At 41.9% G+C, this 19,102-nt stretch overlaps 1 protein-coding gene across 2 annotated transcripts in view; it reads right to left on the bottom strand.

Annotated features, from left to right (window-relative positions):
* Positions 1 to 19,062, bottom strand: part of LOC118411093 (serine/threonine-protein kinase 31-like) — a 27,374-nt gene extending 8,312 nt beyond the window's left edge. Inside the window, exons 1-19 of one of the 2 annotated variants that reach the window (XM_035813126.1) lie at positions 18,841 to 19,062; positions 13,582 to 13,667; positions 13,265 to 13,349; positions 12,811 to 12,839; positions 12,311 to 12,413; positions 11,814 to 11,972; positions 10,940 to 11,014; positions 10,164 to 10,313; positions 9,646 to 9,854; positions 8,956 to 9,085; positions 8,267 to 8,475; positions 7,483 to 7,657; positions 6,895 to 7,128; positions 6,420 to 6,452; positions 6,129 to 6,218; positions 5,221 to 5,442; positions 4,598 to 4,756; positions 4,054 to 4,230; positions 1,130 to 1,387 (exon numbers count right to left, since the gene is read on the bottom strand). In XM_035813126.1, coding sequence (XP_035669019.1) covers positions 1,130 to 1,387; positions 4,054 to 4,230; positions 4,598 to 4,756; positions 5,221 to 5,442; positions 6,129 to 6,218; positions 6,420 to 6,452; positions 6,895 to 7,128; positions 7,483 to 7,657; positions 8,267 to 8,475; positions 8,956 to 9,085; positions 9,646 to 9,854; positions 10,164 to 10,313; positions 10,940 to 11,014; positions 11,814 to 11,972; positions 12,311 to 12,413; positions 12,811 to 12,839; positions 13,265 to 13,349; positions 13,582 to 13,667; positions 18,841 to 18,939 — 2,682 coding nt within the window. In that variant the 5' untranslated portion in view covers positions 18,940 to 19,062. The remainder of the gene's footprint in view (positions 1 to 1,129; positions 1,388 to 4,053; positions 4,231 to 4,597; positions 4,757 to 5,220; positions 5,443 to 6,128; positions 6,219 to 6,419; positions 6,453 to 6,894; positions 7,129 to 7,482; positions 7,658 to 8,266; positions 8,476 to 8,955; positions 9,086 to 9,645; positions 9,855 to 10,163; positions 10,314 to 10,939; positions 11,015 to 11,813; positions 11,973 to 12,310; positions 12,414 to 12,810; positions 12,840 to 13,264; positions 13,350 to 13,581; positions 13,668 to 18,840) is intronic. The other variant, XM_035813127.1, reaches the window with a different exon arrangement.
* Positions 19,063 to 19,102: the final 40 nt, after the last annotated feature.

Below are 19,102 nucleotides of genomic sequence, written 5' to 3'. Positions count from 1 at the left end.
GAATATTTCAATTGCACGTCAATTTTTTGTGCTGCTCTTTGCCACCGACAGACTTCCGAAGGGTGTGATCAATTTAAAATCAACTCAGTCAGTCATAATAATCTAAACAACAAATGGAGATATTTTGGTCTCAAGAAGATATATGCCTTTATCTCTGTGTCAAATTTCATCTCTTTTTTTGAAAAACTAAGGCCATACCAATTTAATTTGTTGGTTCTCGGAATCGCCGCTTCTATTTTTCCCAATTTAAAAAAAAAAAAAAAATCCATGAGGTTATTTGCATGTTCATGAGAACTCATTTGCATGTTCGTGAGAGTTACATGGCCCCGTTACCTGGTACCTACAAGTTGCTGGACAAACTTCGGCTCAGTTAAACAAAACTTCTGAAACAAGTACTGGACATGCAAAAACAACTATCACCTGCTTATGTTTTCCTTTGTGTTGTAAATCATCGAAAACCACCAATAGATCGTGAAATTTGTGCTGAAAAATGACGATTCGGCAAACCAAAATGGCCGCCATGTAGCCAGTCACAAGTATGTAAATGAGATGCAATTTCATGCAAATGAGCACGCCTCTAGCGTTTTTTGCTTAAACTGCAGCTTTCACAAAGAGAACAATGAATCAGATGTTTCAGGCACTCTTATTTTTTGGGTGAAATGAAGTCATTTTCTTGTTGCTAACATACATTAGACATTATACTATGCTGAAAAAGTTTTTCAACCTTTTTAAAAGTTTTTTAATGTTGTTAATGATTTACTATGATGATTTATTACAACTGTTAAGCTTTATTACTGTGTGTACTTCTGTAATACTGCACATTATTTTGCATTTGTATTGTTGAAATTAAATATAAAATGTATGCTTACATGCAAATTTTTCATGTAATTGTAACTGGATAAGTATTCTGCCACACATATACCATGGTTTCAGGTCTGGAATTACCAACCTGAAACTCTGGACCTGAATCCAGACTTGTTTCAGGTTTTTTTTTTTTTTTTCGCCCTGTCGCTCCAACTTTTTTCTGAAAAAATCCGAGAACCAACAAATTAAATTGGTATGGCCTAAGCTTGTTATAAAACCAATGGTATCACTTTTAGAAGGACCCCCATAGTTGTTGTACATGTACCTTGCTGAAGAAGATGGCCTCCACAGATATGAGGCTGGGGTGCTTGAAGCTGTGGAACTCCTTTGCTCTAGCCAAGATGGCCTTCTTAGATCTCTCACTCCCCTCCCCTCCCTCGATTATGTACTCCTTGACCACAACTGGGTTGTTGTTGAAGGTGGTCAAAATGGCAGCTGCACTACCTCTAGTGAGCGCTAGGGGGACTGAGGACATGTTGTAGTGATCTAGCTCCCATCCCACCTTCACAAGGCCATTATTCTCCTGTAACACAACATTTCATGGCTTTGAAATATATGCACATATTTTGCACATGGAGAGTGACAACAAAGGCATGATAAATGATACCAAAATAATACAAACATGTTGACTGACATAAGGCAATATGAAGATGGTCAACCCATCCCCTTATACGAGGGGCGTGCAATAAGTAATGGTCCTGACCCACTTCCAGTTGTCTGATCTAAATGAAATTTTGTATGTGTAATAATTCATATCTCTATGGGTTATGTTGCAAAAGACAGCTCTGAACTAATTGTGGATTCTGATTTACTGGTGTTTGAACTTAGTCAGGTGCGAAAACAGTGCTGTCTCCAGCTTGAAATTTCTTTCCGTCCCTAATATTGTTGGGGGGGATGATCGGGCCGAAGGCCCGACGCGAGCGCCGCAGGCGCTCGCCAAACTAGGGGGGTCCGGGGGCATGCTCCCCCGGGAAAATTTTAAAATTCAAACCCTTTAAAACGCTATTTCACGTATTTTCAGAGGCAAAATTTCATTCCGCAAAGTAGGACTACCGACACCACACGATCTCGAAACAAAAGGCTTTGTTCCGACTGCCCGCCCCTTGGTCGGCATTTCGCTGACGAAATATTTTGTTCGTTAAGCAGTGTTACGTTTACACTCTGAAATTTACCATGGTACTTGTTCGTCGTCATTTTCACGTATATGTTGATGATTTGTGGATAGTTCGGGGGCTGGATAACGCCGCGGGTGTTGGCATTATTTGACGAGGGCCATTGACGCATTTCAGCTTGTAAGATTGTAAGATCGTATCAAATAAAAGGAAGTATACAATACATCACCTACTGCTCATCGTCTAGTACCGTCAAAAGGGTACAGATTTGCAAAATTAAAGATCGGAGAAAAATTGCCAACAGCGATCATGTTCACAGCGCTGGGTAATAAAACTAAGAATATTATTATAAGAAAGTCTCCCGATAGTTATTTTCTGATATGAAATAAATGTCAATCCGAAATCCAAAACTCAACCCAAACTACGCAGAACAAAAATAGTTTTCACGGCTAGACTTTCCGTAAGGGGCAACGTACGCGGGGGCATGTCGATGGGGTCGGCAGTCAACCGTCAAAATAAACAGTGACAGTAGTCTCCTACTTACAGTTTTGGCGGGCTACTTCCATATAATTTTAGCGGAAGGTCGGAAAAAAAATACAAGTTCGATTCCCGACATTTCTCCGTGAAAACAGCGTTACTTGCCGCCGAAAAGTATGTATGTAAGCTGCAGCGAGTTGGAAAATGCGGCTTGACGTGTTGTTACCATGGTAGCAGCTTCGGCGGCAGCCTTTTGAAGTAGCGCCTGCGACAAATCAAATCAACACCCCACCAATCACAGCCAGCAGCGGCGCGGACAAAGCGGTAACACCAATCATGTCAATCACGAAGAAGCGCGGAACTTTACGAACACGGCGCTGCGAACTCGGTCCCAAATCCAAGCTCAAACGTGCCTTTGAGGATACATTTCGCAAGAATTAGCCTTGGCTTTGTCACATCGTAGATGTAGACGGTGAGCATATGGTGTTTGCCGTCTGTTAACAGTTTTTTGCACCACGCGAATAGCACGCTTTGCCGATCTCTGATCTCCACACATCTCCGTATGTCGGGGCTGTGTGAGGCGATGTTTATATCGCGGCTTGGAAAGTGGAGGCGTGGTGGAAGAAAAGGCAAAAGTCGATTAAATTTGAAGTCGGAAGCTTATTTTAGCTATTGAACCTGCATTTTTGAGCTTACAAAACTGCATTTTCATGTCATGAAATTAAGATTTTTGGGACGGAATGGGTGAATTTTTTTTCCGTCCCGACGAGTAAATTTCCGTCCAGGGACGGAGGGACGGGTCCTGGAGACAGCACTGTGCGAAAAGGACCAGGTGTGAAATGGAACCAGTTGAGTGTCGCGCAGTGATCCGGTTTTTGTATTTGAAAGGACGCACACCAAAGAAGACTTTTGATGAAATAAATGAAACTTATGGTGATGATGCCCCATCATATGACCTTGTAAAACGCTGGCATCCTGAATTCAAACGTGGCTGGAAGTCTGTGGAAACAGCTCCCAGACCTGGTCGTCCCTCTTGTGCCATTGATGAGGCATCAGTTGGAGGACCAACCTGGGGTGTCCTACAAAATCGGTGTCCAGAGCTGCATCAAACGATGGGAGAAATGCATAACTCTGGGTGATTCCTATGAAGAGAAAGACTAATAACTGTGCCAAGTTTCATTAATCTCCTGCTATGGGAAATGGGTCAGGACCATTACTAATTGCACGCCCCTCGTACCCACACACTGATGGTGTCCAATCACAAACAAAACATACAGACAGAACATGAACAGACAAAACATGCACCCACATTCATGTGTACAAGCAAGCAGAAAGAATATGTCACTGCCTTTGCTTAAAGCAACTGTTACAATACGGCACAAAATGGCTGATAAAACTAAGGCTTAGGTCCCATTTCTGAAATCGGGCCCAGCTGGGATGTTTGCGAAAATGAAAAATTAAAGTATTTACCAAGGAATATACACAAGTTATGCTCCAGTCTAATTTTGTTATTTTGTTGCCTTTCTTATCATATTTTTGTTTCCGAAAGCTACCCGGCTAGGCCCCAGGTTCGGAATTGAGACCAAGGCCTAAACCTAACCATGAAGGGTGCCAGGTTGAGCTCGGGATACATCAGAGGTAGTTCTGGGAAGTGGGAGCCCGCGTGTGTAGCTGCTGCCTCCATCAGCTGATGCTCCCTGATGAAGGCATCCTGGATCTTTGCTCTCAGGTCCAACAGCTGGCTTTCCACCTGCTGCAGCTGCGCACCTGTGCAGCCCTACAGGTGGCAGGGAGGAAACTTCACCTTAATGTGGATATCTATGAGTTTAATGACATTAATAAGTTCTAACCTTTCAAAACAAATGTATGTGTAACACTAATCTTCCTATATTCCATACAATTCACATTACAAACACATGAAGAGAAATGTAACAATGGTACTGCATATAGGAAAAACTGCTCGTGGTGTATCTTCTAAAATGCCCCTCCTTGTTACATGCATATTGACTTGTAAAGGGCAAGGCTAATGCAGTAATGGACGAGGTATAGTATTGTGTTTGAGTAGCTTGACAAAAGGCTACGAGCAAAACATTCTGTGTTTTGCCTTTCTAGATTCCTACGTTGTCAACAGTCATTCTTTTCACCTCTTCCTCCAGATCCTGTTTGTCAGCCATCTTGTGACGTATCTCAGATTTCAGCGCCCTTATTTCCTTCTTTACCAGCCTTAAGGGTTCCAAGTCTGGCTGGTTGGTGATCCAGCGTGACATGTCTTCCTTGCACTTCAGATTCCTTGCAAGAAGACCCTTGAACAACAAATAAAATAGCAGCATTGTTAGACTAACTCTCTGCATCTTGGAAAACAAAAACTTCATTCTGAACCCAAATATACTAAATAGCCCTTTGATGAAACAGACACTGACTAACGAGGGGTACACAAACTCTGTCACGTCTGAGACTGCATTCTTCACACTGCAGCAGAGACACCTATCTGCAGTGTGAAGTACTACCAGTCATTATTGCTATGAGGAAGGTGACAGGCGGTCGTGGTCCAGTGTTCTCGCCAGGCCTTTTCAGCATAGCGGCCAGTTATGCTGTGGGCTGGAAATATGACGCTGTAAAAAGCCTGCTACGCTTTATTTTCACCCAGCACATCTCCCTCCCCCCCCCACTGTCGGCAGTAAGAAGTAAGTAGTACCTGTAGTCTGTGGATGTCTGCTATCTCCCCTCACAAGTCATAACACTGTCGGCAGTAAGAACTAAGTAGTACCTGTAGTTTGTGGATGTCTGCTATCTCCCCCCTCAGGTCGTTGAGCAGCATGTTCACCACTTTAGTCATGAGCTTGACGTCTGCTCCCTCCTCCACCCTGGAATCAGTCAGCTCCTGCTCCATGACATGGCTAAAGTCTGACAGGAGCTCAGACAGGCTGTTCCCAGGGCTGTCTGTGTCCACGTCATTCCCTGGCTCTCCCGTCAGGAGGCTAGTAAGGGACTGAGCAGGTCCACATAGGAAAAGGTGTGTTTAATGATGTGTTTCAAATAACCCAACCAACCCTAGCAAAAACCTGCCAACCCTAGCCTTCCTTTGGGGGGTCGACAGCTGGCAAAGGACACAACATTTTCCATCTGACATCTGGGCGATGGAAACATCGTAGAATGTTCTGCTCAATTCTGTTGCAATCAAATAAGTGACAAAACAGACCCAACAAATCAGGTCCCCTTTACATGCATGTTTACACCTCGGTATTTTAACTAGGCTTAAGCATTACTTTTTCCCTTATGTTACAATGGCTATTTCTTCCATATCACTAACACCAATACAAAACTGCATAAAATCATTTAGAACAAGGGCTGTCCTGGCTGGATAAAATTAATCAGAAATTACAGTTCCATAGAAGTACTACACTGCTAGACAGGAAGATATGGTGAGGTGCTTTGGTTTTAAGTAAAATTAAATGGAGGGAGAGGGATGAGTGGTTACAACCTTCATTATCCCTTGACACACAATAATGAAATACAAGGACAGATCTGAAAGAGGAATGAAAAAATGACACAGCTATGACACACAACACAGCTCTAACAAAGAGGCAGTCAGTCAGCAACTGTTGTGATCTTCCACCCCAACATCTGTCTGGAGATAATTATCATCTGTCTGTTTTAAGTGGAAAATCTGTTTACCTGCACAACTGCCTTCAACTCGTGGCACACTTCCTTACAATGTTGGTCTGTTGCTCGGCGCAGAGACTGGAGACTCTGGGCTTTCTGGCTCTGGATTGAGAAATATTTAAAAAAAAACACATCAACTCAACTCAAGTACAAAAATGTAAGACCTGCTATCAGTTATGCCTGACAGGACATTGTATCACTAGACTGGGCTAGACTTGAAGACTTTAGCTTTCCTCATCGGTGTACAATAGTTTGAAACTATGGTGATGTTTAGTCCAAAGGGGCACCTGCAGGCAGGCTTACCAGTTTTGATACTCTGTAGGCCATAGGTAGACCCTGGAGGATAGAGGAAAAGTTGTTTGTACATTTTGGTTCCATGCAGTAAGGACACCTAGCATTGTGGAAGTGCAAGTGACTAGTAACAAAACAAACAGCCATACATAATTTGGAAAAATGTAGCAATCCTTCATTGATATCTGATGTAAGGCGACACTGATTAAGTTTTTCTGTTTTAAGAAAAAAAGAATGCTAAATTGAAATGTCAACTTGGAAACAGATTCTGACAGCAGAGATGGCATCTTTGTCAGGACAGAAATACAGACTGCACAGTATTGCTCTCATGTTTTCCTCCTGGTATCTGAATTTTTAATTGAAACTGTAGGAAAACCAAAAAGATGAACTGGTATGACCAAATACAGAATTTAATTTCTTTTTCCTGTGTACTAATGTTTGCTGCATTGAAAGCTTAAGTTACACGTTTGCACTGTGACAAACTTACACGCCACTCGATGAAGGTCTGAAAGGTCTCGGTGCTGGCCTTGCCTCCAATCGTGCCGTCGGATGACACGTACTTCTTGTACGTCTCCTCAATACTGGAGACAGTGTCCTGAAGGGAACACAGGCGAGACTCCAGCGGCAGGTTCTGCATCTCCTCAACACACTCTGTTATCGCAGTCTGGGCATCCCGGCGGGCATCGTTCCTCTCAGCTATCAGCCTGGTAAGAGTATCGTCCTGCGTAATAATTGAAAAAAGTCTTATTTCAAGATGGAGCTCATCAATGTACGTACACATCATACTGTGCTGCCTTCTCAATGTATCATCTTATTTGCTTCCTTTCTTTAACTGTATATCATTACTCATTTACTGTCTGCAAAATCAAGATAAAGCCATCTGACATTTGACCTTCTAAGAGAGGCAAGATGCATTTCAGAGAGTCACAAATTTCTGATGTACATGTACCATGGGCCTAAATACATTGTGCAACTCCAAACATCATTTTTGAGCAACTTTTCCTTGAAAGTTGTCTAATGATGATCAATTAAAAATATACTGGGCTTCCCTTTGCAGAAGACTTTCAGCACCAACCTTCTCCCCCCAGGCAGTGATCTGTTCCTGCAGGTTCTTCAGAGTCCCCAGGGCTGCCGACACCTTCAGCACAGACTGGATGTCCGCAGCGCCGACGCGCTGTTTTTTGTCTGTAACCATGGCGATGGCCTTTTGGATGGGATCGGGGACCTCCTGTTCCACCGGCATTTCCTTTCTAGAACAACAGATGGCAAACTTAACCCCCTCAAGCTATAATGCAACCTTTTTAAGTTCATCCCACGGTTTCTGAGAGTGCCTGTTATCAGTGTAATGGCCTAGGGTTTGATTGATTGTTCATCATGTATTTGAATGGCTAGGGTTTAAAGCCCTACAGGATCATATCAAAGACTTGAAAAATGATACATACTGCTTCCTCTAATTAGCCTCTAATGAACTTCTACATCTAATGTTAAATCAACTTCCAGCTGAGCAAAACACAAGCATTGAGCTGCTGTGCTGTAGAGAACGAGACTTAGCAGTGCAAACAAGATTTTTTTATTATACAAAGTCATGTAAGTTAGTAGAATATTTTTACATATAAATCTTGAAAATAGAAGGCAAACTGCATGTTGTGGGTACTTTAAGCCCTGCTGGTAGACAGGTCCACTGTTGTAGTGGCCTACTATATACCTATTGTCTGCCCTAACAGGCAAACTTGTGTAATGGGACAGAGAGGCAGGTCCTTGAGGCAGTCCTGGAAGAACTGTAATGTAACTAACTTACTGCTGATGATGCATACAAGACCCAAATAAAATCAATGAGCTTCGAACTAAGCACTCCTCACCTGCTCAGCTTGACTTTCGTCACCTGAACTCCCACTGCCTGAATCTGGTGTGAGATGCTGTTGTCTATCAGCTTGTCCTTCTCCTGGATCTCTGCCCTCAGCTGCTGCAGGGCCATGTCTTTCTCCTGAACCATCTTCTGCACATCATCCAGTTTCTTCTGTTTCTCCTGGATTTCCAGTGCTTGGAGCTCCAGAATGTTGTGTTGTTTCTGTATTAGGGAAAATCAAGTATGTATCACACAACTGCAAACTGTTGGGGCTGTAACTGGGCTCTCTTCTAGGAGGCCGGCCAGATGTTGGGTGGACTGCTATAAGTGAGATTTAATCAGGCAAGAATCACACCAGTATTGTTAATCATTGTAATACTCTCCAAAGGCTGCGGAACTGTACATCTTTAAATGTTGGCAGTATATCTAAGTTTGCAGCATTTGCACTTCTCCATTTCAAAGTCATCACCTTTGCAGATAGGAACTAGCATTTCCTTGTCTTGCTGCTATTGTTTCTACCACAAATTCTTCATGTCTTTACACTTAATTAGACTTCATAAACCTCTTAAATAGATTATATTTAGTATTAAAAAATTAGTCAGTGAAATCATCATACATTCATCTGCTTCTCTTGCCATTCCATAACCCTGTACACAAAATTCTAATTCCTAAAGGCTTTTGAACACAAACAGAAAAGCTCACATTCATCTGATCCTGAAGAGTGTGCTTCTCTTGAATGAACACCTTGATACAGTTCTCCATGTCCGCAAGTTTTCCTTTGAGAGACTCTACTTGGTCCAGTCGTTGCCCATCCCGGTTGTCTCCCATTGACCTGAAGTAGAGTTACATACGATATCAAGTTGTTGACTCACAATCTTAAGGTTCTGGGTTCCAATCCCCGGCAGATCAAAGTGGTCTACCGTTGGGAAATGCACTTGCCACAAAGTGCTTCATTCAGGTGAAAATGAGCACTAGCTTCAACTAGGGTAATCCTCTCAGATGTGATATAAATCCGAAGACCCTTGTTTAGGGAAAGCCACAACTGTAGCATGTTAAAAGAACCCACCACACTTGTAAACAAGAATGGGGTGTTAGATTACATAGAATACTTTAGATCACTCGCTAACAGTCCAACGCATGCGGACTGAGCCCTCTGGGGCACAGGAAGTCGGTCTAGATGCTGAGGCTCATTATGAATACATATGCCATTCTATGAATGCGTGTGTCTGAGTTTGATTTCCTGAGTAAGGAGGGATAGAGACCTATTAGTATTAACATAGGGGTCCATCCCGGTGTGAGTGGATCAAAAGTACTAGTTTGGTCTTATACGCCCTGTGCGACATGTATAATATGCCTGATTCAAGGGATGAAAAGAAAACATTTAGCATGTACCTGTCCACCATTTCTGCAGTGCGAGGCGTGGGTTGAACAGGCGACCGCTTCACAGGTCGCTGCACTATGAACCCTTTCTCCACCAGGGATTGGCCGACATCCACCCCGCCCACTGTGACATCAGCATCTATAGGCCCGTCATCAGGTGTGGCACGGACCTTCACCTGGACAGCCTGGTTCTCTATCAACTTCTTAAGGAACTCAACGCCCTGCAAGGCGTGGGAAAAGTCACAAGTCAATATGTACCCTTTACTACCATCACATAGAAAATCAGATTATCAGAGATAGCAGACTTTATGCCCTTATCTGTGCTATATTCTAACTGTTCCAGTCCCCAACAAAAATAGCAGCATTGAGGAACACACCCACACACACATGCATAACACACACACAAGCACTTCACATACACACATACACACATATTCACTCACACATGCATAACACACACTCACAAGTAGATTTCACAATCTTCACAATGCTATGATAATCCCCAGTGAACTGAGACCACCCATCCCTACCTGTTCCTGATCCTGAGCAGCAGGTACCATTCCCGTGAGCCGGTAGCGCTCAGCATACGGGGGTAACGTGGCAAAGTCCAGTGGAAGCTGGTGAATCTCCCTCCACTGTATTGTCTCAGTGTTACCATAATCCACATACTGCACCAGAGCCTGCACAACAATGATAACAGTTCATCAACCTGCATACATACTTCTTGGAAGGGTAGGAGTTAAAGACTAGCATAAGAAGGATGAAAATGCTGTTTCTGGTCAACCCCATTTGACAATTTATAAGCTCGCTGCAGCTTCCCAATGGCTTAAATATTCTAACAAGCAGCTTTGGTCACCTTTACTCTTACTTTTCAGTAAGTGTGTTGGGTTTCAGAGTCCAGAGATTTGAGATACTTGTGGCTAACACCCAAGTTACCTCATACGTTGTACCGCCAACTTTACACATACATTTGTTATCCACATCCAAAATTGTCAAGTACTGTATCTCTCATGTTGCAGACTGTGTTCTACTGCATCCGTGAATTTAGCCAAGGTGTAAACAGTTTGCTTGAAAGAAAGTGGTAATATCTGTAAAATCATACTGTAAATTTCTTTTTTTTTTACAGGGACATAATTTCGTGGTAGGAGTAGAAGGAGGAGGTATTTGCTGTGCTTTCAGCTTGCTGAAAAAACAATATTACTACATGCATTTGCTGCGTCATTATTTCGCAGTAGTAGGACATCACAAAAAACAAGCCAGTGAAACTATTTAAGGGTTTCCAGTAGTATGGGTATGTACAACTAACCTGATCATCCGATACCATGTTGATGACCCTGCACCTGTACCACTGCTCGTCTTCTGCAAACTTGGCTCCATACAGCTGGATAGGAAATGAAAATATTTTTCATGACCAGAGATGAATTATAAAATATGCTACCTTGACTTGTTCTCATTGATAAATCTGTGACTGGATTGAGGCATGAGCCTGTGATGCCCCAAGATACCAGATTGTACATCTAACTGCAAGCTTGTTTAAAGCAAAGGTTAAGTGTAAGGTTGTTCAGTGTTGTCGTGCCACTGTGGTTGTAAAAATGGTGTATTATACTGAGGGCAGGTTATACCAGCTAAATACTAAGATACAGAAGCGGTTACATTGCATCCATGGGTGGTTATACCGGCTATACAGACACAGATACAGAAGCCAGTGTGTTACACCGATGGGTGGTAATGCCAGCTATATAGATGCTGGTGTGTTAATGTAATTCCAAAGCCCAGAGGAAGTTATACATGTCTCTACATCAGCTGGTGTGTTACACTGAATGGCAGTTATACCAGCTATAAAGATATTAGACATTAGTGTGTTTTGCTGGACTTGCAAAAAGCCAACCTCCTTGACAGAGGCGGATGGAGAGCAGCTATCAGACCGAAACGACTTGACAAAACGTCCAACCCTTGCAAGACAGGGAACGGACGCTAAATTGGATAGTGAGAGTGAATGCTGGCAACACTGGCTAAACAGATATAAAAGGATTTGGGCAAGCACACCACGTCACCCCTATTAATACAATTCTCAAGATGCGTTTATGAAGGTTAGATTCTCAAGATGGTTTCATAGCAATATGATATAGAAGTTTCATGCCTCAGATTCCCTCATACTTATGAAGTGGTATGTCTCCTACCTGCCGGGGCTTGGGTGCAGAAGTGAGAGGCAGCCCTTTGGGACAGACATTTTGCAGCTCCTCAGAGAACTGCACTATCTTCTCTCCAACCTTCATGTTCTGGCCCCAGAAGGTGCAAACATCATCCACCTGTGTCACAAACACCTGCCTCTCCTCCATCTATGTGAAAAACAAAACACAGTATCAATGTTTAATCATTTTTCTGGCTCCAATATAAGACCGCCAATGTGACTCATTGTAATGTTAACTCTCAAAATTCTATCTGCATTAAGAAAATATTGAAATTTATAAAAGAACATAGCTAAAGACACAAACCAAGAGTAAGACAAACGAAGAAACACACCATAACCAAAAACAATAACTCCATTTTCACAGGTAAAATCACTAGTATCAGGGTTTTTTCAAGGATATCCTTAAACACATGGATATCTGAACTGTACACTAAAAAATAAACTAGAGGATCTCTCATATGGAAGAATAGAAAGTTGAAACCTCACCCCTGGTGCTACAGCAGAAGACCCATTTGTGGCGTTCCTCAGGTGGTGCTCCTTGTTCCAGTTCCCTCTTCCCGAGGACGGCTTGTTGTTATTCTCCTCTGATCTGTTATATGGACAGAAGTAACAACTACTAGTTCTACTTCATCCCAGTAGTTTTTTGGTGTGTCTGTCTTTCTGCGGTACAGAAACTGTGACACTGTTCTGCCAGGGGGTTGATACTGTTAAGGGGGGGGGGGGGTGTGTGTGAAGTCTGCCATCCCTGATTGTTTGTTTTGTGACAAATGTTGACAGAAAATTCCACGTACAAATATGACTACAATCAGCATGATTACAAATATGATTACAACCAGAATGACTAAAACTTGACTACTGATAGCCTTTTTTCTAGCAATACAATAAACTGTGCGAGTGAAGAAAAATTGTGATTGTTGATTGCCCTAATACACAATCCATTGTCTAAATAGTTTTTTTGCTACAAAATCATATAAAGCTTCACTTACGACTGTTCACGAACTTGAGTGCGCCTCACCTGTAGCAAAAAAACATTAAAATATTCAAATTGAATTATGTTTGAGATAAAAGATAAAGCAGTCCTCTTCTAATGAGATGTTAATACTAGTATAACTGGTGCAGCCCTAGATGCCCCACTTCCATAAGGTACAGGCAAACACATTTATTTTTATTTACTGTAATTCATGGGGATAACTTTTTTATCCCTGTAATTCAAAGCGAGATCAAGCAACATTTTGTGTAATTACTAATTGTCTTCCTTAATTCATAGTAATATGCATATGGATATGCACATACTCCAGGAAGAATAGCTGTACTGTGGTATCACTAATAGAGATCTCAACAAACAAACAAACATATGCACAGGTAGTTCAACTGAACTTAGATTAAGTTAGAATAAAACACTGTAGGGATCCCCCAGGCACGCCCTTGTTGTGGACTCACCATGAGGAACTTGCCATCAAAGGTCTCCCCATTGGTCTCCATGACGGCCTTGTCAGCATCCAGCTTACTGAAGAACCGCACGAATCTGGACAGTTGAATTACAGCAAGACTTGAAGCACAATCCTTACTGGTTCCAAACATGACTGTCAGAGGTGGCAGACATATTACCTAAAATTCCTATTGCCGCACGTGCGTGCTGGCCTCTATGAAAGGGTTTATACTTCCAGTCCAATAGACAAAAGTGGCAATGTCTGCCAACGTTGCATTGTGAACAAAACATTGAGTTTGATAGACAGACATACAAAATTAGTACTTACGCAACTTTGGTGCCCGGGTATTTTCCTTTGAACACAGCTATTGAGTGGATCTCTCCAAAGGTATTAAACCGGGTTTTCACTAGCCTCTGAAGAAAAACAATAAGGCCACAGCAAGTAAATTTTATGGATGACATCCTCTGCAGATTGCAAAAATAGTGCGATAGGGCAAAAAAAAAACAAGATGGGTGAAAAAAACAAGATGGCTATACAGTGGATTCCAATTATTCGTATTACGCCTTTTCGGATAATTCGGGTAATTGCATAGAATTGCGAAATCCCAAACCATTTGCCATTCATTCTATTGTATAAGGCTTCGCAGAATTGGATAACCCCCGGTCTCAAACTTCGGGTTTTTGGATAGAATTACGTCAAATTATAGCGAATAAAATGGGAAAATATACGCTAAAACTTACAAAATGAGGCCAAAATTAACCAACAACTGTATGTCCGAAGGCATTTAATCATGAAAAGGACCGTAAGTTAGGTAGATTCCACCGAAAATCTTGCCAATGCTGCTGCGGTAGCGTGCGAACATTGGTTAGGCGCCATTTTGATAGGTTGCCGCAAGGCATGATGGGCGAACGTCATGGGAACGTCAACACGCTTTTGAGTTCATATTTCCCCTTCAGACAACGTCTTAACTTAGCCTGGAATCCAGCCGTATTGTGCTTTGGTCGCTCCCCTGAGGTACGCTTCCTGCCAATACGACTGGCATTCGTTAGCATTCGAACGATCGGCATTTAAATATTCGCAGATTTTATCTGCGAGATTTCTGATTGGCTGTTAGCTCCATGTTTACAGTTTGTAATCGAACGGAACACTACTTCTATCTTTCCCGCGAACTTTTCAGTATCACAACAACAGATCACGCTAGAAATAGCGCCTCGCGATTGGTGTTCTTCTCTCAGGGGTCATCCAATCAGCAAAGAGAAACAAATATGAATATTCATGAGTCTCCTCATTAGTGACGTAAGGGCCAATCGTTCCAATCGTAACGAATGCCAGACGTGTTCGCACAGGAAGCAGAGCGACCAAAGCACAACACGGCTGGATTCCAGGCTAGTCTTAACTTGGTTTACCCTACAAAATGTGCTTTTACATATCCACTGTCTCATTATTGAGCTGATTTCGGCTGCACTACCTAGATTTTTACAACGCACGTAACGCAACAGGGTCAATGAACTGTGATGTTGCAATCAGCCGCATTGAATGGCGGGATATCTCAAGCCACACTACGACGCCATTTTAAATGTTTTGAAAGTAAAATTTTCCGTCTTCCACCGCGATTTCAAGACGGCGTCGAGTTTAAAATTTCAGCGTAACTTGTGGACACAAGATGTAAATAAGAAGGTGAAGAGTTTATCTCTCCAATACGTACCGTCATTTTGCTCAAAATTACGAAATCAACATAATTTTTTCCGGCATACAAGCGGAGTTGTGTTTGCCTTTGTTGTGGTTCATGCTCTCGGCAGTGCGAGTCAAGCGTATTTTTCTACATGTTCATTTAGCCACCGACTTTAAGATCTTTATTAGATTTATCAGCGCACGTAAATTGTATAATATCGGAACGTATAATTATGTAAAGCTTGTAACTGGAATCTGTTCGATCTTTTGCTGGCTATTTAGTGATGTTGTAGATTCAAACAGTTGACGTTCCATTCGTTCAAAACAGTACTGTAGGTTATTAATAACTACTGCTTAGACTACTCCTGATCTAGATGAACAAATGTCTCATTCAAAAGTTTTGTAAATGAAGTTCCGTATCATATGGGGGATGTTTGTGTCTTGCGTAGTAGTAATCCTATATTCGCCCCCCTCCCGGCTCCCTTCGGGGCGTTAGTGGCCCAACTTCGGACTGTTGGATACTTCGGACTATTGGATAAAATGCGCTGACAAATGAGCTATCCAAATAAGCGAATTCCACTGTATTTTCAAAAATAGGCACCATAAAGTCGTGATGACTATTGTAAAAAGAAATAAAGGGACAAAACGTGGTATCAGAGCCAACAAGGCATTCATTCCTATATCTAAGACATGCACTGGTGTGGTAAAAGTAACCACACTCATAGCTTCCATATTGGTGTCACTTTTACAACTATCCAATAGGTTTCATTTCTACAACTACAGTCTCGGGTACCTTGCAAGTGTCACTTCTACAAGTACAGTGGATTCCAATTATTCGTATTACGCCTATTTGGATAATTCGGGTAATTGTATAGAATTGCGAAATCCCAAACCATTTGCCATTCATTCTATTGTTTAAAACATCGCAGAATTGGATGGTCTTGGATAACCCGCCATCTCAAACTTCGGGTTTTTGGATAGGATTACGTCAACTTATATCGAATAAAAATGGGAAAATATACGCTAGAACTTACAAACTGAGGCCAAAATTAACCAACAACTGTATGTATGATGGCATACAATCATGAAAAGAACCGAAAGAAAGGTAGATTCTACCAAAAATCTTGCCGATACCGCTGTGGAAGCGCGCGAACATTTGGTCAGGCGCCATTTTGGTAGGTTGCCGTAAGGCATGACGGGTGGATGTCAACACGCTTTTGAGTTCATATTTCGCCTTCAGACAATGTCTAAACTTGGTTTACCCTACAAAAAATGTGTTTTACATAGCCACTGTCTCATTATTGGGCTGATTTCGGCTGCACTACGTAGATTTTTACAGCGACACGTAACGCAACAGGGTCAATGAACTGTGATGTTGCAATAAGCCGCATTGAATGGTGGGATATCTCAACCCACGCTTCGACGCCATTTTAAATGTTTTGAAAGTGATTTTTCCGTCTTCCACCGCGAAAGACGGCGTCGAGTTTGAAATTTCAGCGTAATTTGAGGACACAAGATGTAAATAAGAAGGTGAAGAGTTTATCTCTCCAATACGTACCGTCATTTTGCTCAAAATTACGAAATCAACATGATTTTTTCCGGCCGATACAAGCGGAGTTGTGTTTGTCTTTGTTGTGGTACATTTAGTTATGCTCTCGGCAGTGCGAGTCAAGCGTATTTTTCTACATGTTCATTTAGCCACCGACTTAAAAATCTTTATTAGATTTATCACCGCACGTAAATTGTACAATATCGGAACATATAATTATGTAAAGCTTGTAACTGGAATCTGTTCGATAGTTTGCTGGCTATTTAATGATGTTATAGATTCAAACAGTTGACGTTCCATTCATTCAAAACAGTACTGTCGGTTAACTACTGCTTAGACTATTGTTCTAGATGAACAAATGTCTGATTAAAAAGTTTTGTGGGTCTTTTGTAAATGAAGTTCCGTATCGTGTGTGTAGTGTTTGTGTCTTGCGTAGTAGTAATCCTATATTCGCCCCCCTCCCGGCTCCCTTCGGACCTATTATAAAGTGGCCCAACTTCGGACTGTTGGATACTTCGGACTATTGGATAAAATGCGCTGACAAATGAGCTATCCAAATAAGCGAATTCCACTGTACAACTATTACTCACGCGGCTACAACACAACATATTTGCTCATTTTGGTACTTTATCGTCATGTTGACCATCCCTGCAGAACAAAAAAATTCTTGTTTTTTTTTCTGAAATCAGGCGAAAATTAATGCGCGTGCTGATGTCACCCAGAAAATTTACTTGCTGTGGCCTAACAACAAAATAAAAAAAAGGCCTTTGGAATACATTTATGAATAGTGTTGTCCATTGTCATTGTGCATCTAAAATTTTAGTAAAAATTTGAGAACGGTGAAAATCAAGACTTTATGATCATTTTTTTTCTTAAATTAAAGGTGCAACAAAATTGAAATGCTACCACATATTCGTAGCTATGGTGAGATTGTGTTGGAGAAGTGACTGAAAACAGCAAACGTAGTTACAGTCAATCCTGTCTATAGCAGCCACTCAAGGGACTGAAGAAATGTGGGCACAGGTGGCCACTATGGAGAAAATGCTATCAATTGAGCAGTATCCACTGATACATCTCACCAAGTAACATTGTCTCGATTGTCTCAAAATTCAACTGTGTGTTACTGTCCCTGCCAAAGTCAAATCTACCGAAAATTGCCTTGCAAACTACAATTTAAAACCCAGCGCAGGGTGACATACGACTGCTGTATGGTCGCAATATGCAAATTTAGTGTTTCTCAATCTGTATGTACGAGACCAGAAATCATGTGGTCGTGGCTGCCTTGGACAGGTGGCCACTATAGACTATTTCTTGATACTTAGTTATGTCAATGGCAAAAATCTAAGGGACCAACAAAAAGTGACCGCAATGGCCAGGTATGCAAAGGTGGCCGCTAATACAGGTTTGACTGCATATACATCTACAGTAGTACTGTAAATGCAGAAATGTTTGCGGTGGTTTTATGTTTGCAGTTTTTGCGTTGCAAATTTACCGTGAACTTGAAACCACCACAAACGTTTTTCCACTGCAGTAAGAGACTACAAAGCATGGTGCTACCGCAAACGTAAAACCACCGCGAACAATAATTTTCCCGCTACCGCGAAATTAAATCCCTGCGAACTTCAAATGCATTTACAATATCTTGAAGACTTATGATGACAGTATCATGTAACAATTAACAACACTGCATAACTTCTGACCAAGGAGCTTTTATATCAGATATAAAAGCTCCTTGTTCTGACACAAGTGAGTAAAGCCTATTACTGTAAATGCAGAAACTTTCGCGGTGGATTAATGTTCGAGGTTTTCGCGGCGGCCGCTTCACCTCGAATTTAAAACCAATTTTTCCATAACAGTAAGAGACTACAGTGCATGGTACTACCGCGAAATTAAATCCACCGCGAAAAGTCCATTTTCCCGCTACCGCGAAATTAAATCTCCGCGAACTTTAATGCATTTACAGTAGTTGGTTCCGAAAAGTTTAACATTTTCCAGTCCTATGAAAGAACATAATTTTGATCGAAGAGATACTTGTAAGTTGAACGTTTCTGGTTAATCATTCACATATTCTTTCCCACTACTGTCTTTCCCGCGAAAAAATCCCTAGCTAGTATCATGTGTCAGTGATGCCCGCGTGGCAAAGATAAACCACAACACTCAGCTCAGCTGTTTAACTTTCCGCGTCCAAAACATCTCTAAAACATCAAGCAGACTCAGGACCAGTTTTTAAACATTATTTGTAAGCACTTCATGTTCAAAAACTACCACACAACTTCGCCAAGTGACCGACATCTGCGAAGATGCTAAGAGGAAAAATGAAACCAAAAGTTTGGCGCCGCCATGTTGAATTTTTTCCAAGAACTCACGTCAGTGGCTGTATCTGGAAGCCCTCCCACAAAAACGTCGTACGTATCCGTCCCGTTGTGTTTACTGGGCCCGACATCAGACTTTTGCATGCCACTCATGCCTTTTCCTCAAAGAATGGCTCCAGGGTTTGGAGAAAATAACAAGGACGCGCCACAGACTCGAAACGTCCGGACTGTCCCCAAACTTTCACATGTGCACGCGGGAACGAGGCGATTTGAATAAATTATCCGTCGGCTCCTTCCGTCATTTTGCACGATAATT

This window comes from Branchiostoma floridae, chromosome 3 (genome assembly GCF_000003815.2).
Source record: "Branchiostoma floridae strain S238N-H82 chromosome 3, Bfl_VNyyK, whole genome shotgun sequence".
NCBI lineage: Eukaryota > Metazoa > Chordata > Leptocardii > Amphioxiformes > Branchiostomatidae > Branchiostoma > Branchiostoma floridae.
The sequence above is the reverse complement of the archived record's forward strand: the minus strand, read 5'-3'. Positions and strand labels throughout refer to the sequence as shown.